General features: G+C 39.9%; 1 protein-coding gene across 3 annotated transcripts in view; it reads left to right on the forward strand.

Moving 5' to 3' along the window:
* The window catches only part of CACHD1 (cache domain containing 1), a 295,097-nt gene that overhangs the window by 127,288 nt on the left and 141,634 nt on the right, over positions 1 to 26,175 (forward strand). For all 3 annotated transcript variants that reach the window (XM_049879478.1, XM_049879479.1, XM_049879480.1), the window contains one exon: positions 22,413 to 22,561. In XM_049879478.1, the coding sequence (XP_049735435.1) occupies positions 22,413 to 22,561 (149 nt within the window). The remainder of the gene's footprint in view (positions 1 to 22,412; positions 22,562 to 26,175) is intronic.

Here is a 26,175-nt window from a genome sequence, read left to right on the forward strand (position 1 = left end):
AGGGTTCCTCTAAGAGACAAAATATAGTTGAGACTTTCTTTTTTCACCTGTTGTGACAATTTCTGCTTTTTAATTGGGAGTATTTTGTCAGTTAATCAAACAGTTTAGTTTGATTGTTTTTTTGGTTGAATTTAAGTCAATCTTATTTTTTTCCTTTTTGTCCTTCCATTCTTTCCCCACCCCCCATTTCTTTATTCCTCCTTTGCTGTTGTCTTAGATTTTGCAGTATTTTTGTTGAATTCTTTGTAAATCTATCTTAGCTTTTTAGGTGCACTTCTTTGCGTACATTTTTAGTGTATGGTCTAGCAACTATACTATACATCCCTAACTTACTGTGGTCTACATAAAATTAATATTAGATTATTTCACAAAAATCTAGGACCCTTATAGTGTTACTGGTCCATTTACCCACCCCATCTTTTGTGCTAGAGTTATCATACTTATTATACCTACATATATCATAAACTGCACAGAACAATGTTATAGTTTTTCTTTAAATTTTCATATGTATTTAAAGAGATTAAAAGAAACAAATTTTATTTTATTTTCACACTTGCTATTTCTGATGCTTTTCATTTCTTTCTTAAGATACTAACTGGTAGTCAATCTGAGGAACTTTATCATTTCTTCTAACCAGATCTGCTGGTAACAAATTCTCTTGGTTCATTATTATTATTATTTGTAATTAGAAATTATCTTTATTCTGCCTTCATTCTTAAGAATGTTGTTGCTTGATATGGAATTATGGCTTGATAGCACTTTTAGCATATTAAAGATGTTCCACTGTCTTTTGGCCTCCATGGTTTCTGGTAAAAAGTCATTCATATTTGAATTGTTACTCTGTAAGCACCCTCTTCTTTCTCCCTCGGGATTTGAAGATCTTTCTGTGTATCTTTGTTTTTTAGCAATTTGACTATGTGGCTGCCTAGACATGGCAGTGTTCATATTTATCCTGCTTAGTGTTTGTTGAGATTTTTCAATCTGTAAATTAATGTCTTTCACCAAATTTGTGGATGTTTTGACCATCATCCCTTCGGATATTTTTTCTGCAAAATTTTCTGCTCTTCTTCTGGCATTCCAGTTATATCCATGCCAGATTTTTTGATATTTTACTCTAAGTTCCTGAGCTGATGACTCTTCTTTTAAATTTTATTTTACCTTTGGATTAGATAATGTTTATTGATTTATGTTTAAGTTCATCCTTCTTATCTCAATTATCTCAGTTCTCCTATTAACATCTCCAGTGATATATATTTTTCATAATTTCAGATATTTTGTCTCTCAGTTCTGGGATTTCCATTTTTATCTTTTGTGCATTTTTTTTCTCCATTTGAATATTCTCTTTTCATTGATTACAAGGATGTTTTCTTTTCCATCATTGAGCGTAATTATAATAGATGCTTTAATATTCTGTCTTCTAATTCCAACATTTTATGAATTCTTCTTTGATACTGTGAATTTTACCTGAAAGATTTAAAATCTGATGTTTGATTTCACTAAATATCATTCACTGGGAATTGTGAAGGCAAAGCACATTAGTTTTATAGGAAATCAATATTTAGTGGATGTTAATATTTCAATTTTTTTTTTACCTAAGTACTGAATAATTTACACTGTAAACCTAAGAGGATTTGGACCAGATAAAAACAATGGATTAGGGTCTACCTGAAAAGCATGATACAGATTTTGCATGAAATTATATCCCTTTATTCACAGTAGAGGAGCATTGCTATAACGGGACAATTTACATGTGGCCTACAAACATAAAATAGCTCTCCCTTTAAAGAGATTTTGAATTTAGAATCAACCGTAGAGAGATGGTACTTTATGTGCTAAAATGTAAATATTCAATCCTAATTAGTATGGATGGAGCCCCAGTTGTGCAAAGGTTAAGAGCTCAGCTGCTAACCAAAAGGTTGGCAGTTCAGACTTATCAGTGGATCTGTGGAAGAGAAGACCTGGCAATCTGCTCCCATAAAGATTTCAGCCTAGGAAACCCTATGGGGCAGTTTTACTCTGTCCTTTAGAGCTGCTAGGAGTCAGAATCTACTTGACAGCACACAACAACCAGTGTGATATTATGCAATTTTCTAGCTGGAAGGGATCTTGGAGGCCACAGGGACCAGGTCAGAAAGGTTAGGAAAATTTCGTTTAATCTTTTTTAGATAGCCCCCTAGAAGGTGTAGCTTGGCATGGAAAACTAAAGGAGCCTCATCTTTGGAGTTGGAAAATATGACTTGCAGGCAGGACTGTGTTGTGTGCTATCTGTTTGACTTCAGTCAGGATATTTAACATTTTATTGTCTACATAAACTTTGCCTATAAACCAAAGAGAATGTCTGTGCTGCAAGAATGTTTAAAAGATATACCTGGCACCAAGTAGGCATTCAGTATATTGTATTCAGCTTCCAAAGTCAAAAGGGTAATAGAATGTGATTATAAGAGGGCACTAGTGAGGTTAGTATTCTTACTCTGTTATTTGATTCTCCTAGGTGAGACCTAGAAGAAAAGATTATTGCCATCGCGTGCCATCCAGTTCATTCCAACTCCTAGCAACCCCATGTAACAGAGTAGAACTGTCCCATAGAGTTTTCAGAATTTCTGAGAGAGAATGATCGCAGAAAGACACTGGAACGGGCTAGTGGGAGCTTTAAATAGAAGCCAAGCTAACTGAGAAATGTGAGGCAAAGCATGGGGTATATATTGGTTTTGTATTTATATTACACAAATAATGTGAGCTTTCTATGTTTGTTTGCTGACCGTACCCTCCCCCCCTCCCCCGCAAGGTAAGCATCTCTACGCCAATTTTTTTTTTTATATATGTTGCTTTAAAAAAATTACCATAGAGTGCTTATGAAAATACCTCGCTGGGGGAGGGTGTAGTTGTCAAACAAACATAGAATGCATGTGATATGGATTGAATTGTGTCCCCCCAAAGTATCTGTCAACTTGACTAGGCCATGATTCCCAGTATTGTGTGATTGTCCACCATTTTGTCATCTGATGTGATTTTCCTGTGTGTTGTAAATCCTCTCTCTGTGGTATTAATGAAGTGGGATTAGCAGCAGTTATGTTAATGACTCAGTCTACAAGATTAGGCTGTGTTTTAAGTCAATCTCTTCTGAATTATAAAAGAGAGAAACAAGCAGAGAGACAGAGACCTCATACCACCTAGAAAGTAATGCTAGGAGACGAGTGTGTCCTTTGAACCCTGGGTCCCTGTGCTGAGTAGCAACTAGTTCAGGGGAAGATTGATGACAAGGCCCTTTCTCCAGAGCAGACAGAAAGAAAAAGCCTTCCCCTGGAGCTGACGCCCTGAATTTGGACTTCTGTGAGAGAATCAACTGCTGTTTGTTGAAGCCATCTGCTTGTGGTATTTGTGTTATAGCAGCACTAGATAACCAAGACAGCGTGAATTATTTGCATAAAACTATGGTACTCCTAGAAACTCTCCCCTGTAGAAAAGTGTGGTTTTGTTAAACTGTGTACTGGATCATAGGGAGAAAATGGACAATGGTCAGTTAAGAAGAGCAGGGGTACTAAGGACTGTTGTCATGGAATTCTGGCTCCCAGTGGAGCCAGAATTTTTCATTTGTTGAAAAATGGAGATACCCTTGCATCTCAATATTCGTATTTCTGGACGTGTTTTGGGGTTGTCCTGCCAAGTGTAAACTAGTGTGGGGGTAGCCTGAGGGCTCTCATTTTGTTTACAATAACCAAGTGAAGTATATTCAAGGCTCAGACTTGTCCAGACTGGAGGAATCCAGAGGTGGGAGGATGAATTTCATTCTTTCTTTGCCCCGAACTCTTTCCCCATCTCTCTCCATGGGATTTGTTCAGGCTGGGTCCTGGTTTAGTTCACCCCCTTACCCAGATCCACACTTGGCTCTGTGTTTATTTCAGGTGTTCATTAAATGTTTGTTGAATGAGTGAATAAAAGGCAGTAAATCCGTAGAAAGGCAAAAGAAAGGTTGAGAGGTAACAAGGCCACCCAGATGTGGAGTTTATAATGAATCAACCAAGGACCAGAGTAAACAGATGGCTAGTCTCTCAAGCCAGAGCTCCAGCAAGTTTACCTGGTTAGTGTTTAGGTTTCCTTGATTGGAAATCAATCTAGATCTGCTTCAGGTCTTGCTGTTCTTGGTCCAACTCTCCACAGAGGTGAATTTTTATCTCAGAAACTTCTCTACCAGGGTAGCTATCAAATTATTGGATGCCTTATCAAGAAAATGAGACTGGTGGTCTGTCGTTTTCGAAAGATAAAGTCCAAGAGGGAATGTGATAGTTGTAATATTTATGTGGTGCTTTATAGGTTTTCTTAGTGCTTTTACATATATTTTCACATTTTATCTTCTTAACTACATTATTGCCCTCTCTTTTCATATGAGTAAACTGTATCTCAGAGAGGTAATTATAAATGGTTCAAAGTTTCATAGAAGTGGCAAGTGGCGAGCCGGGTTTGTAAACCTAGTTCTTTGTTTATACTGTACTGGCTAGGATAATAATGAACATCATTCATTGAATGCCTACTATTAATTAAGCTTAGATATTTTTTCACATAGCCACATGGCTCGCTCCCTTACATCCTTTCAGTCTCGGCTCAGATATTACCTCTCAATGAAGCCATCGTTGACCACACTTTTATAAATGTTATAAATTGCACCACTGTTCACTTCTTACTCCCTTTTTTGCTTTATTTTTGTCTTTAGAATTTATCACACAAAGAAAAAAAATACATATTTAAGCCTATCACTTCAGACTATAAGTATGTATTTATTTTTTTCATTGTGTATCTTTTCCTAATAGAAAATAAGTTCCCTGAAGGATTTTTGTCTGTTTTATTCCTTCATGTGCTCCAGCATCTCAAAAAGTCCCTCCATGTAGTAATATATGGTAGGTGCTTAGTAAATATTTATTGCATGAATTAACTAATCCTCAAAAACAACTCTACAAGGCTTACTAACAAGGAAAATTATGCACAAAGAAATATCTTAGGTCACCCAAGTAAGAAGTTACTGAATTTTGAGTCAGCACCCTATTGATATGTTTTCAAAATTTGTTCCCTATGATTCCCTTAAGGAGCCCTGGTGATGCAGTGGTTAAACGCTTGGCTGCTAACTGGAAGGTAGGCAGTTTGAACCCCCCAGCTGCTCTAGGAAAGAAAAAAGATGCGGCAGTCTGCTTGCATAAAGATTACAGCCTTGGAAACCCTATGGGGTAGTTCCACACCATCCTGTACGGTTGGTGTGAGTCCGAATCGACTGAGTGGCAATGGTTTTTGGTTTTGGTATAGTCTGCAGAGGCTGTTATAGGACATAAGGGGCCAGGTTCTGGCCTTTTCCCCACCCCCTCTTCTAGCAATTCACCTTATCTGTTTGACGTATTGGGGTTTAGTATGAGTTTTCTTTTTTTTTTTTTTGTTAAAAAAAAAAAAGGAAAGTTTTAGAACTATTACACTACACCACTCTGCTTTCCAAAAAAAAAAAAAAAGCGAGGTTAAATTTGAATGGTCTGTTTTAAAAAGAAATGTAAAAATATTGTGATTGGGGGTACTCCTTAAACTTTGAAAGAGGTAGGGAAATTTTTTGAATGGAAATTTTTTGAATGGATATTTTTATAGCAGAGAGAAATTTTATGAATGTATTATCGCCTCTAAAAAATAGACTGTGTCAGAATAATTCGTACTGTAGTGCTTTGAAACCCTGGTGGCGGAGTGGTTAAGTGCTAGGGCTGCTAACCAAGCGGTCGGCAGTTCGAATCTGCCAGGCGCTCCTTGGAAACTCTATGGGGCAGTTCTACTCTTGTCCTATAGGGTCGCTATGAGTCAGAATCAACTCAATGGCACTGGGTTTGGTTTTTGGTTTGGGTAGTGCTTTGTAGATATTGGGGAATGAATGGATAAACTAGATTATGACCTGTGAGGAGAGATTCTGAGCACACCTCTGTAAATTATGGCCAGTTGATGAGTTCAGCAAGCCACCTGTTGAGGACTTAATATATTCTTGGCATTGCAGAAAGAGAAGCAAATATGTAGAACATTGTTTTTTTTTTTTTTTCCCAAAGAGCTTATCCCAAGGATATAGTCATATAGTTGGTGTATCTTGCTAACTTTTTGAAGGAGATGCCCCAAAGAACAGAAATACCCTTTTCAGGAAACATTTCTTGACTCTTTGCGAGGAACAATGGTGACCTAAATGCACCATGGATCTCATCTAGTGTGGGTATACTATAGGTTTCATTAAAATTTTGTATGTTTTTGTGGAATTCTAATAAATGGGGCATGAGTACAAGAGTATGTTGGCAGATTGCATTGCATTTTGGAAAAGTTCATTTCTTCAACATGGTGTTCATGTTTATTTAACATACACTACTTCATGTGAGTTATCTCATTTAATTTTTAGCACAGTCTTGTTATATAAATACAGTTCTTCTCCCCAGTTTGAAGTTGAGGAAACTGAGACTTGGAGGCATTAATTTCTCGAAAATTATATTTGAAATTGATGATAGGGCCAGGATTTTAACCTTGTTCTTATCTACTATGTTATATTGCTTTTCATACTTCTCTACTGAAAATTCTTCAATACGTGTTCAATTCTTAAAAGAAAGGTGGCTTTCTCTCTTCTGACAGTCTTATCATCAACTGAAGTAAGATAAATACTATGTCTAAACATTACAAGTACTGTGATGAAAACTGAGCTGCTAAATGAGGAAACGACTGAGTTTAAATGCTCAGTTGACATGAGTAAAACAGTGGTGGGGGTGCCTTCTGTACTGTTACAGACAAGTCATAAATCACCAGGATAGAACATGAGCCTTATGAGAAAGAGCATTATATTACTAATGGATCATCCTGCCGGAACATAAACAAGATATAAAAATAAATGAAGTCCTTGATGACTCTTTTGTCTTTTGCACTATTCATCATTATTCCATTATTAACATAACCTTAAGACAGTTGGTTATAATTTATGTCATTATGGAATTTCTATTGGTTTTTTTTTTTTCTTTTTTAAAATAAGTACCCCCTAAATAAGAACTGTTAGCTAATTGAGTTAGTGAAAAACTGCAGCTGTTGACCCAGTATGTAGGATTAGAGTGTAATATAGTGAGCTTCGTTTCCAACATACACTAGAAGTTAATAACTCTTTGGCATTCGTAATGTGGAGCTGTGGTTGGTAAAGCTCTTGTTGGTACAGTTTTCCTGGAGGATCTAGTAAACCTGAGATACATTCCTCTCAGAACTCCCAGGTTTCTCTGCCTATAAGAAGCTTTGACAGTAATCAAGGATACTTGGAATTTTCCCCTGCTAGCTTTGTAGGGAAAGAGCAAGGTGGGTGTCATGGATTGAATTATGTCCCCCCTAAAAATGTGTGTATCGTGGCTGGGCCATGATTCCCAGTATTGTGTGGTTGTCTTCCATTTTGTGATTGTAATTTTATGTTGAAGCAGATTAGGGTGGGATTGTGACACCCTTACCCAGTTCACATCCTTGATCCAAAGTAAAGGGAGTTTCCTTGGAGTGTGGCCTGCACCACCTTCTATCTCTCAAGAGATAAAAAGGAAAGGGAAGCGGGAGGGTGGGGGGGCGGGGTGTGGGACACTTCATACCACCAAGAAAGCAGTGCCAGGAGCAGAGCGCATCATTTGGACCTGGGGTCCCTGTGCAGAGAAGCCCCTAGTCCACGGGAAGACTGATGAGAAGGCTGACAGAGAGAGAAAGCCTTCCTCTGGAGCTGACACCTTGAATTTGGACTTCTAGCCTACTTACTGTGAAGAAATAAATTTCTCTTTGTTAAAGCCATCTACTTGTGGTATTTCTGTTATCTTAGCACTAGACGACTAAGACAGTGGGCAAGGAGAAAGGAAGCAACCCGACAGCTACCCCTCTCACTACTAAAACGGCAATTTGGAATTTAAAGTACTTAGCAATCCTGTTTATATTTGAAGGAAAATATATACACAGCATGTGTTCTGTATCCTTGTATATATTTGGCAGTTAAAATATGTGTGCAAGTATCCATGAAAGCTTTTTTAATTCCTGTGCTAAAGACCAACTGACTTCAGGGGTACGTATTGTACATTAGCCAATGTATATGCCTGGTGTTGAGATAAACTGAGATAATCCTGCTTACACACTCTGTATACTCACACATTTTTTTTTATGTACTCTTCGTACAATAAAAAGGCAATAATATCTATTGTTTACATATATGAGATGTCATCTATACACATTTACTCTTTATACATACTGTTTATTTTTTACTTTTTTGTGTTCATCTGTGTGTGTGTGTGTGTGTGTGTATACCTACACCAACTATAGAAAATAGAATCTTTATATTTCAACACACACACACACACACGCACACATACACTCACTATTATTTAAGGCTTGAAAATTCTGGTTACAGGTTTTTTATGTCTTAATGTTTTGGGAAAAGCCCAAGACAACTTCCTCATGCCCTGATTCCTGAGCTTTATGTTCCCACTCTTTGTAAGGGAACAAATGAAGGGGATGGTTCTGTTTCTCCAGCAGTAAGTTGGGGGCGGGGGCTTGTAGGCGGCACAGCTGGAGAGAATAGATTGCAGCCAGGAGAGGAGAGGGTGGGGCCTCTGGGCCAGGGCAGGAAAAGACATGCAAACTCCCTTTATGATGTGCTCTCTGTCTCCCTGCCCCAGCTGGAACTCCAGCTTCACATAACTCTGCAATCCATATGTGTGCAAATGCTTCTTTCAGCAAAGCAGACCCTTGAAAAATAGGGGCCTGAGCTTTTTACTCAAATACTCAAACCTCCATTTAACTGGAAGGGGATAGATTGAGTCATTCTAAAGGCCAGGAAGTCTTCATCATCAGAAATAAACATTCCATTAAAAATAGAAACAATTAAATCCAGTTTACACACATTTGCAATATGGATGGTATTAGGGAATGCTTGGGAGAAAGTAGCAACCAAGTCCCCAACCCTTCGTCCTATCTGCCCCGTTCTTCACCTCAAATTGCTGCCCATACGAGAAAAATAAAAAACCAAACCCACTGCCGTCAAGTTGATTCCAACTCATAGCGACCCTATAGGACAGAGTAGAACTGCCCAATAGAGTTTCCAAGGAGCACCTGGCGGATTCAAACTGCCGACCACTTGGTTAGCAGCCGTAGCACTTAACCACTACGCTACCAGGGTTTCCTATGAGAAAAATAAAATAACCTCCAATCATATGCACCAGCAAAATGCATAAACAGAAGCTCAACTCGGAATGCATGATAATATGAGTGATGTCAGATCAGGGACCTTATTCCTAATATATTTTTTGGTGCAGCAGAAAATATTTTGTGATAATGATAAGAGGGAATTAATTGCTGCTAATACCAAGAACTACTGAATTGGCTAAATGCTTTGAAAATCTGGACTCATGAAACAAAACGTGGTATGATAATGTGGAATGAATACCATGAAATGTAGCTTTGTTTTAATATTAGAATACTCTAGGCAGGTAGGGATCATGTTGAAATTGCTGCTTATGGCCGTTCTCACCATTTGTTTACTTAACCACCCTTTAGTCCTGTTATGGAGCCCTGATGGCACAGTGGTTAGGAGCTACTCCTGCTAACCAAAAAGTTGGCAGTTTGAATCTACCAGCCACTCCTTGGAAACCCTGTGGAGCAGTTATGCTCTGTCCTATAGGGTCACTGGAAACCCTGGTGGCATAATGGTTAAGTGCTATGGCTGCTAACCCAAGGATCGGCAGTTGGAATCCACCAGGCACTCCTTGGAAACTCTATGGGGCAGTTCTACTCTGTCCTATAGGGTCGCTATGAGTCGGAATCGACTCAACAGCACTGCATGGTTTTTTATAGGGTCACTATGAGTCGGATTTTTTTTTTTTTAGTCGGAATTGACTGGACGGCAACGGGAATGGATTTAGTCCTGTTATATGCTGCAAAGCTCATGTCAGTTCTTCTGCAGAGTCATCCGAAAGTGTCACTGTCACATCAACTGATGCCCACGTCAGGCCCACCATAGCACCAAACTCTAGGGGAAGGTGTTAGCAGTGACTCCTACGGAAACAAACAGCCAACAGAGAGCAGACATACCCCTAGTTCTTCTCTTTGCAATCCGCCCTGTCATCAGATAGGGGCTGCAAAGACCTTCCTAAATCCAACTGTAAGTTAGAGAATAATATCAGATGCACCTTGGCAAGGGAACACACAGAATAGTTCAGAGAAGGGTATAATAAAATTGTTGTGGTTGAAGCAAATATCCTTGTTCCTCTGGTTTGGAGTCCACGTGGGAAACATTTCTTTTTGTTGTTTCTAGAAAGTCTTAGCAGCAGGCAATGCATTTCCCACTAGTAAACAACATTTGCATCTCATCTAAGTGGTATGTGTGGGTTTCGTTGGTTTTCTTTTTTTTCTCCCTGATTTAAAAACTATATATAATTCATACTTCTGAATCAGCACTCATTTTAGCCTGTGACCTGGTAATGTGGCTTGCATAGAATTTTGTTCAGATTGTGGTGTTTTTCTTCCCTGAGACTTCTTGAACAGAAATAGCTATATGCTTACCTTGTAAAGGCCCCTGAATCTCAGGATTTGCTTTGCTATTGCTCAAAGTATCTTGAAACTAAAGCCAAGAAATGCCTTTTCTCTATTCAGTGACATAAGCACCTTAGAAGCAGGCTTCATTGTTTGCAGGTAGGGCCAGGGGGGTGTTCCTATCTCCCAAGGTTTTCATGCCATACTCAAGGCTCAGGTGATATAGATATTCCAGGGCAGTCTTCAACAGCTGAAGAAATAAAATTTTAGAAGGTATTTTCCCTTGTACTATTTTTTTGCTTTGAACTTAAAGCAGACCTACTTTGTGGAAATTTGTTACTTCAAATACACTATGCATTGGGCTCTGTCTTGCACTGGCTTATCTATATGTAACAGGGGACTAAACCTGCCTGTTGCTGTGGAGCCGATTCCTGCTCATAGCGATCCTATAGGGCAGAGTAGAACTGCCCCATAGGGCTTCCAAGGAGCAGCTGGTGATTTCGAACTGCTGGCCTTTTGGTTAGCAGCAGAGCTCTTAGCCACTGTGCCACCGGGGCTCCACTAGGAGACACTTTTATACTGCACACATGGGGTCAACAAGAGTCAGAATCAACTTGATGGCAGTTAACAACAATTGCCATTGGAAGAACTATGTATCAGTAAAGTTTTAAAATGGCTGATAAGTTCTTGGCCAGTGCCAGGGTTTAGTGGTAGCAGATTTTTGTGTCCCGGTCGGTGTCATCTCTCCGCCTCATTACTGAGCAGTTGACACTTGCTGGCAAGTGTTTGATCAATATATGGTCAAAGGGGCCCATGAAGAACTGTAAAATGTTCTGGTTAGCTGGGCTGTAACTGGAGGCCAGATCAGCTTTCATCCTTCACTTTCGCACCAAACATTTCCTGAGTCCCTGCTGTGTGCCAGGGTTTGGCCCAGGTTGCAAGGTTGGTTCATGACGGAATATTTTTTGCATTGAGTGTGGGGAAATAAGTCACGGCTGGAGTGAAATTGCAGGTTCCCGGAGCCCTCCCAGGCTGAACGGCATGGACACCCAAGCTGCTTTAGTTGCCACCCTTTTACTAGGAAGGCATCCGAGTTACTCTTGGTGTTTATAAGTTATGCACAGTTATTTGTACTTTAAAAAAGAGCTTTACACATTAAGAGTAGAGGGACTAGACGTGCTTTTCTTTGCCACAGTTGAGTGTGTCTTTCATAGGCCACCAGAGAATTCCTTAGTTCATGAACCCAGGGTAATTTTTTTCTTTCTCCTCCTTGATTAATATCCTCCATGAACTTATCTCCAAAGTTATGAAGTAAAATGTTAGAGATTATTCTACATGCCATGGCTCCACTTTTCCTTCTCCCTAGTGCTCAACCTCTCAGTTCTTTCTAAGGTCAAGACTGGGTTGAACTTCTTTTTCCTTGTTGTGAAGAAATAGGCTGTATACTTTCAAGACTTGAGCACTTGCTTATTTCAGGTTTAAAGGAACCTCAGCTCAGGGGCTCCCATGACAGAGTGAAGTGAAGAGAAGTGGACTGAAGTCCACCCTTCCCATTGTTTCTTTTGTTATGATCAGGTCCTTAAGGGCAGGAAAAAAAAAAAGGGTAGAGTGGGGTGAAAAATAGGGCAAGAGTCCATCTACCCCTTGCATTGATAACCTTGGCTTTCTGGGAGGCTTGGGTGTGTATTTCCATGACTCTCCTGGAATACCTAATACAAACGGTTGGCCCAAGCAAACCCCATTATAACCTTTAAACCATACCTGAATTTTGCTTAAAGAGAGAAGCTGCCACTCTCAACTGGTTCCTAGCCCTCGGCCTCCTCCGGTTCTCTGGCATGTCAGTACTTGCCTTCTGTTTTTTCCATTGCACTCTTCCCCAGCTCAGCGCAGAGGCCCCACCTCTCCCAGGATTGGAGTATGTGACCCTGGAGGCCAGACAGCCTTCACATAAATCTTCCTGGTCCACCTGCAGATCGTCTATCAGCAGCTGCCCTGATTTTCCCTTGGATGGGCTATTCCCACACATCCGTCACACAACTCTGAGGCCTTCCTGGGCCACTGGAAATTCAGACTGACCCTATTCCATCTCTGGGGCTTCATCTCTCTTGCCCTATATCATTGCTTGCTGTGTCCAGGTCTGCTCTATAACTGAGTAATTTCATGAGGCCAAAACTAGAGGAGATGAGTAGTCACATCATGACTATGGCCCATTGCCATCAGGATACCCTTTCTGAACTAGAGCTCTTTTTGGCAGCTGATATAACCCAGGAGGCAGATAAACGTGGGGAACCAGACAGGCCCAGAAGCTTCTGATTGGCTTGAACTAGATCTGAGCAGCATTCATAGGTCATCTGCCCTTTTCTAGAACCCGAAACAGATTTTTCCAATATGGCAAGTAATGGTCTGTTGTATGGAGGCAAATGCATACAATAATACTAGGTAATATATTAAATATATATATATATATATTAGATGGATGAAAAAGCATATTGAATATGGATTTGATCTAATTATTCAATTAACTGGTTTAATCCACCTGAACCATCTTATAAAAATGGCATATAGTGATTACTAAGGGTTGTTGTGAGGATGAATAGGCATCATGTAAAGTTCTACTTTGCACAGTGCCTGGCAGGTAGCAAGCAATCAGTAAATGCTAATTACTGTTATGTTATTGGTCTCTTGGGGGAAAAATGGGATCCTTATATAAGGAAAGATCATCAATGATATGAGGCAGGAAATAAGTGGTGAGTCCTAGGAAATTTTGGAAAAGAAGGGCCAAAGGAGGCTTCAAAGAGGATGAAATTGGACTGGGACTGGAAGAATGAGTGGAACTTAAGTAAATTAAGCTGCAATTCAGGGGAGCTGTGTAGCAGGAGGCGAGCTGAGCTGGAAATTAGCAGAAACGGTCTTTCTGTTTTCGTGAGCTTGGGCAAACCACTAGCCTTCATTTCCTTGCTTGTAAAATTGGGGCAGGAAATACTGCCCTGCCCAGCTCCCATGGTTGTTATAAGGCACAAATGAAACAACTCATGTACAAATGCTTTGAAAATGGTAAAGGGCTACATGGAGTAAAGGCAAGATTATATCCTTAACTTTAAAGAGAGGACCCCAGAAGAATCCCGAGCTGTAATTATCTAACCTACATGACATGGTGCTTTGGAAGAGGCACTGACAGCTGTAGTAAGGATCACAGCGCTGTGTTAACACACCCATCCTGACTGTGTTGACTACTCACCCTCCTCCAAGGGCAGAGAATCTGTTCTTTGGATTCCCATTCAGAGGCCCTGAGCAATTATGGTAAGTTCCACCAAATAATGATAAACAACAGCTGCCACCGTTTACTTGGCATTCACAATATGTTAGTCGCTCTGCTAATACTTTATAAACTTCATCCCACTTGGTTCCCAAACAATATCATGAAGCAGCTACTATTATTCCTAGTTTAGAGGTAATTAAATTGAGGCTTAGAGAAATAATTTGCCTTTAGCTAGTTAAGTGGCAGAGCTGGATTTAATTTGAATTTGTTTGAGTCCAAACCCTAAGTCCTTTGTACCATGTTCCTGTTCATCTAAGAAAAATACGCTTTTCTGCAGACTCTCGTGTTCTAGGCGTCATGTACAGGGTTAAGCATGAGGAGGAGTTAAAGGAATAAAATGGCTAACGTTCAGGGCATCTCTCCCCCTTCACTTATAGCTCTGTTGTTAGAAAATTTAAACGACACATTATTTCCCTATCACTGACCCATGTACTTTCTAGTCCGGAGACTGGAATGTAACAGTAATAATCCTTTGTACTTATCCTGCCTGGGCTTTGTATATTTATTGTTTATTTTGAACCTCAAATAAGCCCTCAAGGTGTATTATTTGTAATTTACTCATAAGAAAATCGAGCATAAGGGAAGTCAAGGAACTTGCTGAAATGCTCAGCAAATAGATGGTGAGCTTGGCGTCTGTTCTGCCTGGAACATCACAACTGTTAATAACAAAATGATAGCAAAGACTTAGAGGGTTTCTTATATGCTGTGTACAGCCTGCAACATGAAATAATGAGAATGTTTTCCACTTGAACTCTGGAACGCGATGGTGTGGTATTGCTCAGAGATGTTAAATATTTGTGCTTACCATTCTTTATAAAATTATTTCTAAGTCATAGACATTTAAATAACTAAACCCTGAAACTTGCTGCGAAACTAAACGAAAGGTTTATTCCTGAGTAATAAGGCTGGAGGTGAAGGAAAGAGGGATCAACTATTAAATTCTTATCACAGCACAAAGGTTTTTGAATGTCAAATGTTAAACTCTTCTACATTCACTAGGAATTTTGCTGTGAAACTCCAGTCCCCTAGGGTATATTTCCTGTCTGTGCCTGTCAGCCTCATTGTTATATATTTTAAATAAAGCTTTCCTTAACATTCAAAACTCTTTCCGGCCCTTCCTTTTAGGAAGTGGACATAAATAGTGTGCTGTGCCTTTACATTTTTGTTTTCTTTTAACCTTTTTCCAGCCGAGCTCCCACCCCACCCCCAACCTTTAGAAGTGTAAAGCTAAGGTTAAAAAAAAAAAAGGTTCTGGGGAAGTATGCAAATAACAAAAATGTCTATGGGAAAATTAAGGGAAGCGAAATTCAGCAAGAAAGAAATTCATTGATGTTGTGATGAAACGTTGTCACTGGAGATGATGACAAATTAGAATCCGTTCCCATGGGGACCAGCGTGCTACCTACAGATCATTTGACCCATGACTGGATGTTGGCTAGCCTAAGAATTGACCCCAAAGATGACAAGATGGTTTTAGTCCCGTCGTCTCATCAGCATTCGGGAACCCCTTAGGGAATGAAGGGGAGAGGATAAAGAAGGATAAAAGATGAAAGCTGAACTGTGGAAAGAAAAATGTTTTTAATTACACTGAGGAGGATTGTGGGTCCACCTGTAGCTTTTGTTGAGAATGTCCTTTGTTTGCTCCTGTCTGCAGGGATCGTGACAGGATGCAGACCTCGAGTCGGTCTGGCCTCTTGGAAGGTGACATGTTGGGAGTCAGTCATCTTCCTTTTAACAGATACATTCAGGATTTAATCTCTCAGTGGGCTCCCTTTTCTCTAATAGATTCTGTTGTGCTTGCAGAGCAACCTGGGTTTGGCTGGCATGCTGAAAGAGATTACTATTAGAGGGAGGGAAAAAAAAATTTCCCTCAGTGGAGCCTGAGTGGAGGTTTCCATAGTGAGTCACCATCAGATCACATTCCTTGTCAGAAGGGCACAGGGAGGTCATTTCAGGCAGTGGGGTCAAGGGAGGTAAGAGCACTTGTAAAATGGGAATTATCATTTTCTCTTACTACCCTGTGATGACAGACAAGTTAACTAAGGTGAAAATCCTGAGGAAGTATCATTGAATTCTGAAATTCAGTGCCTGGGAGAAAAGGACAATACCCCATTCTGTTCTCTTTATCCAAGTTGCAAACAAACAAAACACCCTGGAGTAACCAGATCAGTGAGTAATTAGATCAGTTTAAGTCAGTTTGATGTGACACACCGCAATAAACTGGAAACCAAACCCGTAGCCATCGGACTCATGGTGACCCTGTGTGTGTAGAGTAGAACTGTACTTCATAGGGTTTTCAAGGCTGGAACCTTTCAGAAGCAGATCACCAGGCTTCTCTTCTGAGAAGCTCTGGGTAGGATCAAACTGCCAACCTTTTGATTAGTATTCGAGCACTTAACCGTTTGTGCCACCCAGGAACTATACCACAGTGTTGTTAGGTGCCATTGAGTTGGTCCTGACTCATAGTGATCCCACGTGAACAGAGTAGGACTACTGCACAGAGTTTTCTTTACTGTAGTATTTATGGAAGCAGATCACCAGGTCTTTCTCCTCCAGAGCCAGTGGGTGAGTTCAAAGCCCAGTCTTTCAGTTAGCAGCCGAGCACTTAACCATTTGCGCCACCAGGGCTCCTTTAAAAACAAAAAACCAACTGCCCTCAAGTTGATTTTGACTCATAGCAACCCCATAGAACAGAGTAGAACTGCCCTGCCCCATAGGGTTTCCAAGGCTGTAAACCTTTCTGAAAGCAGACTGCCACATCTTTCTCCCGAGGAGCAGCTGGTGGGTTTGAACTGCCAACCTTTTGGTTAGCAGCTGAGTGCTTTAACCCCTGTGCCACCAGGACTCCCTTAGATAGGCAAAGGAGAATTCATTATTTCAAATTTGGCCCTATCCTTTTTTTTTTTTTTTTAATATGTATTGGTGGTAGCAGGGGCAGTCTCTAAGTTGCTCCCCCAATTTCAAGGAGAATAGACGTTCATAGCTGAAGCACCCCAGCAGAAACCCTTCCCCTTCTTGTTCACAGCTGCCTCAGTCAGGCACCCTTCACATTAGTGACACCATTCCATGCCTCCTCTGGCACTCTCTTGGGCTTGTTCCCAGGGGCAAGTGTCCCTCTTCCCCCCATCCCCTCCCACACCTCTGGGTAGGAGAATTCAGCAAATCGAAACTTTGTCAAAGTGCTTGAACTTCATAGAAACGATGAAGAATTTGAAGGCGCCCTGGTGGCACAGTGGTTAAAGCACTCGACTGCTAACTGAAAGGTGGTTTGAACCTGCTAGCCACTGTGTGGGAGAAAGATGTGGCAGCCTGCTTCTGTAAAGATTACGGCCTTGGAAGCCCTATGGGGCAGTTCTTTTCTGCCCTGTAGGGTCGCTATGAGTCGGAATTGACTTGATGGCAATGGTTTTGGTTTGTTTTGGGTATGAAAAATTGTAATTAAATCATATTAATAAAAAATACATAATTCTTAAAAAAAAAAAAAAGGTGATGAGACTCTGTATGGCTTATGGTATCCTGCTAAGGATTCCACAGTGTTTGTTAAAATGATTTTGGAATAAAGTTCCTGAGGGGAGCAGGGGCTATCTGTGTGTATTATAAAGAGCGGCAGTGTTGCATATTGGTGGAAAGCTTGGACTGTGAACCTAGATTACTGTGTTTGGATCCTAACTGCATCACTTTCTAGTTTCCTGGCCTTGGGCAAGTTACTTAACCTTCACTGTCTGCATCTGGAAAGTAGAGATGTGTACCTGTGGGTTCTTCAGAGGATTAAATTGGTATATATGCATGTAAGGTGCTTAGGACAATGTCCTGCGCATAGCTGGCACTCAATACCCCGGTTATTATTATTATTACTTTTTAAAATAAGGAAGGCTAGGGCATCACACACGAAAGATTGAGGAGTTTCTGACTGAGAGGTGTGAATCTGGGTGGAGAGAGCTTATGTTTATGAGCTTTGCTAGGTGTCTATCAGAATCTTGGTTCTGTGCTAAGCTCTCCATTGGTTAAGAATGTCACGTGAGGGAGACCCTAAGAAGCCAACTGCGGACATTTCCTTCCCTCTGCTCCTTGTGCAGACCACTCCTACCTCTGTCAAAGCCCCTCTCTCATCAGCCAGTCATCGTCCCAAGGAACAGTTCCATGGCCAGCCCAGTGCTGAGGAGTCACTGACAGTCTGCTCGGTGCTTTGACCAATTATGTTAACAGAAGTTTCGTTCTCAGCCTCTGTGATTTTTGATATGATGATATTTCAAGCCAGTGTTCTGCCACCATTACATCTTGTTTTAGTCTTGGTTTGTCTGAGGCACTGTAGTTTGTCAGGTAAACACAGAGCCTTCATAGACAAGACTGTCATGAGTTTAAGTGAGTGAGGGATTTTTCTCACTTATTTTGTGGCCCTGGGTTAGTCTCTTAAGCTCAGTGATACAGAGCAACAATACCTGCCCTGTAGGGTCATTGTACCCTGTACACGGTAACAACTATGTGGTAGCTATTATAATTTTTTAAAGAGCCCTGAAATATCTTTGCAACTGGTTAACAACCCATAGGGTACAATCTTGATAATTTTGATGATTTAGATGTAGTGCCTAGGTTTAAGCAGCTTTTTTAGCTTAGCTTCAGTTGCTTATCCTAAGATGGAAGTCATTCTGTCCTGGGTATCCTGCTTATCTGTTGCTACCTAACAAACCACTCCAAATTTGGTGGCATAAACTCTTTCTTTAAGCTTACGAATTCATTGGGTCAGGAATTCGAAGCAGGCACAGTAAGGATAGCTTGTGTGCTCCGTGATGTCTGTAGCTCATCTGCAAAGACTCTGGGAGCTGGAATCGTCTGGAGCTTCTTGACTTGTGTCTGGAGCCTGGGCCATGCTGACTTGAAGACTTGTTCAGCTGGAGCTGCCAACCAGAGCACTTATGTCTCCATGTGTGTTGGAATTCCTACAGCATGGTAGCCTGGAGCTAACAAGAGGGTGAGCATTCCAAGAGAGACAGGCAAAGCTGCACAGCCCTTTATGATGTAGCCTCGGACACTACATAGTGTCACTTTCTCCACACTCTATTGGTAGAAGGTGTCACAGCTGACCCAGATTCAAGCAGTAGGTGAATGGAGAAACATAGACCCCACCTCTCAATAGAGAGGTGTTAAATTGTAGCAATTAAAAAAACAAAAACCTGCTATACTAGGGTCATGATAGGATTATGATTTGGGGGCATATTAGAACCCCTAACTTAAACCTACAGCAAAGCCTGTCTATTCCCTCTGTAGACCAGAGGTTGGCAGACTTCTATAAAGTGCCGGAGAGTAAATATTTTAGGGATTGCAGCTATAAGGTATCTGTCACAACTACTTAACTCTGCCGTTGCAGCATGAAAGCAGCCATAGATCATGTGGAAGCAAATGACTGTGACTGTCTTCCAATTAAACTGTATTTACAAACATTGAAATTTGGATTTCATGTAATTATTACATGTCATGAAATAGTCTTTTTTTTTTTTTAACCATTGAAAACTGTAAGAACTGGTCTGCTCATGGGCTAAGTAACAACAGACAGTGCCAGATGTGCCCCACTTCTACTCTACAGTATTGAAGTTTAGCTAGATTTGACTTTTTAAGAGTTAGTCTCCTTCGAACTTATAGAGGAAATCCCTGGCTATTTCTCAGATGGAGCTGAGCATTCATATGCATGTATGTTTACCTGTGTTATGTGTGGAAGAGAGCAACGATTACATCGTTCATTTCCGTTTTGAAGTGAATTTGTGAAGATAATATTGGCAAATTCCGTCATTTCAAGCACACCTCCCTTTTATTCTGTTACAGAACGTTTATTCCCAAGGACAATCAAGGACTACACTATTGATACTTCTCAGTGAAAAATTAATGGTATTTATTTTATAAGAAATTAGAACCTAAAGAGAAAAGATAGAACATGTTTCTTGATGGAGTTCCCAGAAATACAAATTGTTATGCATTTTAAAAATAAGTGTTTCATGTTTTTAAAGAGGTTGTTCATATTTGGACCAAAAGATAAGGTTAATGACTGTCACATTTGAATTTTTTTTAACGTATATTAATTTATTAAATATTTTTTATGTGCCTACAATGCCGGGCAGTGTGCTGAAGATACAGTGAACAAAAACATATATATTACCTGCCCTGAGAGAATATACAATCTAGTTTGGTAAGCACATGCTCAACAGATTATAGCATTAAAGTGTCATGAGGGGGTATGCAGGGCACAGACCAGGAAGAAAGGCCTGGTGACCTATTTCTGAAAAGCAGCCAATGAAATCCCATGGATCATAGAGGTTGAATCAAGGCCCACTGACAGCAGTGAGTGACAACGAATGGAAATACACATTTTTAAAGCTGGACCTCTTACTGTGTCCCTCAGCTGCCCATTGAACACGAGAGTTTTGGAAAGAGGATTGTTACATTAGTGCAATCTGTTGTTTAAATACATGAGCACATTTACCAGCAATGAATGAACAGTCCTAATTTTGTACTTGGGTTGCATTTTAAGGAACTCCAGGTACAGGTGATGCTTCTTTCACGTTACATTGGGAAAGGAAAAACAAAGAGCAAAATAGAAATTTGTAAATGTTGAAATTTGTTAAAAATTTTTCCCCTTTAAGGTACCATATTGAATGGGTGAAGAACTAAAGAAGAGCATTTTGCGATCTATTGACTGAATTACGAATTATAATAATTATCTTTGATTTTTCTCTAAATCAGGGTTTCTCAACTGGGGTACTATTGACATTTGGGGCTAAATAATTATTTGTTGTAGGGGACAGTCTTGTGCATTGTAGGGTGTTTAGCAGCATCCTTGGTCTCTACCCACTAGATGCTGGTAACACCCCTTTCCCAATTGTGATAACCAAAGATGTCTCCAGACATTGCCAGATGTCCCCATAGAGGAGGGGGACACAAAATTGCCACTGGTCTAAATTAAGATGGGAAATTAAAGTGTGTTTGTACGTTTTATTGCAGTATCAACAAGGAAAACCTATAGCTGGTCATAAGGAACCCAGGGTTGAGAAGGGAGAGTGTTGACATGTCATGGAGTTGTTAACCAATGTCATAGAACAATGTGTATACTAACAGTTTGATGAGAAACTAGTTTTTCTGTAAACCTTCGTCTAAAGTACAATAAAAAAAGAAAAACCTATACTTTCTTAATAGTAAGAACTGTAAATCAGGGAGCAGAATCAGTGGACTTGTTGCTGTTTGAGACACACAACTCCTCTTTTGAAAAATGCTAAAATTTGGACAACACATTATCAAATTAAACATTACATTCATACTCTTTGGATATGTCCAAAATTTTTCTAAACTTGGCACAGTGGCTGCAACAGTAGGCTCAAGCATAAGAATGATTGTGAGGATGACGTAGGGCTGGGCAGCATTTCATTCTGTTGTACATAGGGTCACTGAGTCAGAACCAGCTTGACGGCACCCAACAACAACAATTATTTGTGTAATTCTTATCAAGTGTGAGTGGTTGTTATTTAATGGAGACTCTGAAAGCTTAAGAATATCACTGTAACAAAAGCATATTTTAAAACTGGCTTGAAAATAACTAATGAAGATACTCTGATTTGGTTTCATGTTCTCAGCCTGCAAGCTATTGGATTGTGTGAGACGCATGACCCAAAGGAGATGATTAGTTTTCCTCTAGCGTGCTGATAATGAATAGCTCTACAGAACCAATTAACTATAATTCTATCAGTCATTTAATTTGGGCAACATTTTGTTTAAGGGGAAGAAAAACAACCCTGTTTTCCTTGGAGATTTGTAATTAAGCTGTGGTATTTGATGGGAACAATGGAGGAAAAAGCAGTGTGCTTACAAATTTGCTTTTGTTATTCCCACATGAAAGTAAATCATGATGAAATGTTCTGTTCATAGCAGTTAAGAAGGACATTTGTCATATCTTGAAGGTGTAACAAACCAAACAACAGTTTATGTCCACAATATAGTTTGTTTTATATGGCTGTCTGATTGTACAACTCCAGGGAATTGCCATTCACATGGACGGCTGTGAGTGGAGCCCCCTGGAGTTGTGCAGCAAGAAGTACTGAATATCTTTTTCCTTCATGTATTCTCTACCCTCCCTCCAATTCTGTGTGAATCCAGAGCCGTAATAGATAATGTCTCTTCTGTTTTATCCTTTTAGTCATTATTTTTCCTCCCGTAATTCCCAATGCCCACTATCAGGCCGACAGTAGTAATATCGATGGTCTTTGGTTTCCTTTTTTTGACCAGGTGTTTTATGGATAGATATTGTTCTAATAGAATTTTAACATATGAGACATTAATAATGCTTCAGCTTGTGTTGTAAGACAGATGATACTGTGTTATTGTTGCCTGAGTATCCTTCTGTAACTTCTGGGCATTTTGCAATTTTATCTCCATCCACACAGTGAAATAAGACTTGGGTGTGTATTTGTTTTACCTGAAGTTTAATATATGCAGCTTGTGATGTAAGTTAATAAGATTATTAGAAAAAGCACAGTGGGTTATTGTCTTGGGCTTCCAATTTATTTTGCTCACTCTTATCCCACAGCTAGCCAAAAAAATCCGAGAGAAGTTCAACCGCTACTTGGATGTGGTCAATCGGAACAAGCAAGTTGTAGAGGCATCCTATACAGCTCACCTGACCTCTCCCCTAACTGCAATTCAAGACTGCTGTACTATCCCACCTTCCATGATGGAGTAAGACTTTCCATTTTCTTGGTTTGTTTGTTTAAACTGGGAACTGGATTGCTTAAACTTTCCATTGGGTATTCAAAATACATGTGTTTGTTTATTGCAATGTGTTTAGTTTATTTCTTATCTTGAATAAGACCTTTATTTTTTCAAGTAGTTTTTTAAGAAGTATGGCTCGACTTTCTATTGCAAGGAAATTCCTGGACCCTCCCTAATTTTTTTGTCATGCTGGAATTTGAGCTCAGTAGTATCAACTATTGCTTGAATGTTAGAGTTAGCAAAGCCTAGGAAATTGTAAATGCAGCTATGAATCAACTAATAAGCCATGAATAAGATAGTCTCACCGCTTCTGGTAACTGGCTTAATTTATGAAGTGCTTATTTTTTATTTGTCTTTAAGGAGCCCTAGTGGTGCAGTGGTTAAACTGCTCGGCTGCTAACCAAAAGGCTGGTGGTTTGAACCCACCAGCTGCAACTGGGGAGCAAGATGTGACAGTCTGCTTCGATAAAGATTTACGGCCTTGGAAAGCCCTATGGGATAGTTCTACTCTGTGCTGTAGGCTCGCTATGAGTCGGAACTGACTTGACGGCAGTGGGTTTTGGTTTGTCTTTAGGAATCCGGGTGGCATAGTGGTTAAAGCGTTCGGCTGCCAACCTGAAGGATGTGGAAGTCTTTATAAGATAAAGAATAGAGCCTTGGAAACCTTGTGGAGCAGTTCTACTGTGTCTTAAAGGGTTACTATGAGTCAGAACTGACTCAATAGCAGTGGGTTTGGGTCTTCGGTATAAATGTCTTTGGTAATAGTAACTAAACAATTCCACTTCTTAGTTTAGTAGATATTACCTTTAAGGCTACTAAGAGAAATGTAGTTTCAGATAATATCGAAACAGAACTAGTGTCTGTATGGTTGAGCATATTTTTATTTTTTGACCTAGTAATATTTATATCTGGAAGGGTTTAGAGTCATGTGATGCTGGGAAATTATTTGTAGTGGAAAGATCACTTATCCAGAGATAAAAAGAACTTGATTTTAAGTTTGACTTAGCCTCTAATGAGCTGCGTGACCTTAATTTATTTAGTGTTTATTTTAATGCTCAGTTTTCTATCAGTCAGTGTAGATAATAATCTTTATTATACTAATTTTCTAGGGCTGTTTAGAATAAGCAAAGGATGTTAACATGCTTTACAAATGTGTGAGTGCATGCTAACATTATTATATTATAATGATTAGTATGGATTACTCCTCTTTTTGCACAGCAAGTAAGTGCTCTAAAGCTAGACAAGGGATGAAGACAACGTTGTTTTTGGTGATTAAATGATGCTTTGCTTCTATAGGCAAGTTTTTTCTTAATATGGTTTCTTGGTGGGCTGTGAAGGTAATAGGGCATTCCCAAATCTTCTTATTTCTCCATCTGGGTAATGTTGAGCCCTTCTCTGGCTGACCCTGTTAATGGCCTAAAGACGTTCATACTAGCTGTTTACTAAACTAAATGGAAAGCATTGTACAGTTTGGAATCCTACCTCCAGCATTTAATACCCAGGTCGTCTTGAATATTTCATGTCTTTAAGCCACCCCATCTTCATCTCTAGAATGGGAATAATATTAATACTTCACAAGATTGTTGCAAGCATTCAGCGAAGTCAAATGTGAAAATGCTCCGTACCCTGTAAAGTTCTTAACAAATATTAGCCATAATATTTATAAACATCCATATCGTAGGAAACATTTTGCCTTTTTTTTTTTTAGTATTATGTTTAATCAACGTTGAGGTCCTTTTTTATAGTCAGGGTAAACAGTAACTTAACAATTTTGACAAACATATCTCCTATCTAAAAATAAAATGAGAGTCCAGTTGAGTTTTGAACCCCCCAAAAAAGTCATTTTCAGAATAGGAAGAAAAGATAGTATAGTACAGGAGGAGTCCCTGGAATTAGAAATATGCCTGGCACAGTCGGTCTCAACCAGGGATGATTTCTTCAGCACTAGGAAACATATGGCAATGCCTGGAGACTTTTTTAATTGTCGTAACTAAGGAGTAGGGGGAAGATGTTGCTACTGGCATTTAGTGAGTAGAGGCCAGGGGTGCTGCTAACTAAACATTTATAATGCGCAGGATAGCACCCACCACAAAGAATTATCTGGCCCAAGATGTCAGTAGTGCCAAGGTTATGAAATCCTGGCCTAGAAAATTGGGGATCTTCATAAATTCCTAAGTGGAACTAGTGATCTGGGGTGGGGGAGGTATGGGAAGGACAACTTAAATTTGGTAGTTCCTGACTGGAGCCCTGGTGGCACAGTGGTTAAAGAGCTCAACAGTTCAAATCCACCAGCTGCCCCTTGGAAACCCTATGGGACAGTTCTGCTCTCTCCCGCAGGGTCGCTATGAGTCAGAATCAACTTGACAGCATCAGATTTGGTTTGGTTTGGCTTGGTTTCTGGAGAATCTGCTCTGTCTATTTCCCACCCATTACTTTCCCACCTGGTGAATTTCCATTAATGCTTCTTGGCCTAACTCAGCAAATACCCTTTCCATTGGTTTCTATTACCTGTTTTTCTTTCCCCTTATTTCCCTTTGTGCCTGGAAAAATTCATTGTTCCTTCATCTTTGTTCCCATACCAATTTTAATACACCTCTATTATAGTGCGGAGTCCCTGGGTGGCGCAAACGATTAACATGCTCCGCTGCTGACAGAAAGGTCGGAAGTTCAAGTCCACCTAGAGGTGCCTTAGAAGAAAGTTCTGGTGATTTACTTCTGAAATATCAGCGGTTCAAAACCCTGTGGAGCACAGTTCTGCTTTGACTCACGTGGGATTGCCAGGAGGTGGAGTCACCTCAAAGGCAACTGGTTTTCTATTATAATGTAGAATTTAATGCATCATCCCTTGTTAGCGGTGAACCAGCCTCCCATGCTGTTCTGGGCAGGGGTTACACCTCACCCATTTGTGCCCCAGCACCTGGGAGTTTTCAGTGTTTAATAACTATTTGTTGGAATTTGAATTCATTTGAATTCTACTCTCAAGAGCTTTATAAATTATTGGGGGGGTGGCTAATACTGTACATAAAAGTACATATTAGGGTAAAATGTGACACAGCAGAGAGCCACTGTTGTTCTTTAAAGCAGAGAAATGTGGCAGGTGGGTAGCATCAGAAAAAATTCCGTGAACTTCAGATACATGGGTCTCATGTGCTCTGGCCATGTGGGGGAACATCGCAAGAAAATCAGTTATGTTTATAAAAATTAAGTCATAAAGAAAACCATAGTAGTACCATCTAGAATAGAGAAAATTATATATTCCCTAAATCTCTAATAATAGGAGATTAGTCAAGGAAATTGTGTCACATCCATATAGGGATATGATAAAATAGAACCAGCTGTAGAAGAATGTTTACTGGCGTGAGAAGATGATCATGAGCACATTCAGAAGTTTGGGGGAACATAGATCAACACATTTTGGAGTAAAAACTGGTTTCTATTTTGAAGGTGCTGAGTTAAGGATTTAGGTCATCACTGGTCTACCTTTTGGTAGTTTCTGTCCTCCAGAAATGTCTCATTTAGTTCAGTTTAACATCCACGAGGCCTTAACTGTACTTCTGGGAATATTCATGTAACAAGGATAC

The sequence above is a fragment of the Elephas maximus genome, chromosome 3 (genome assembly GCF_024166365.1).
Source record: "Elephas maximus indicus isolate mEleMax1 chromosome 3, mEleMax1 primary haplotype, whole genome shotgun sequence".
NCBI lineage: Eukaryota > Metazoa > Chordata > Mammalia > Proboscidea > Elephantidae > Elephas > Elephas maximus.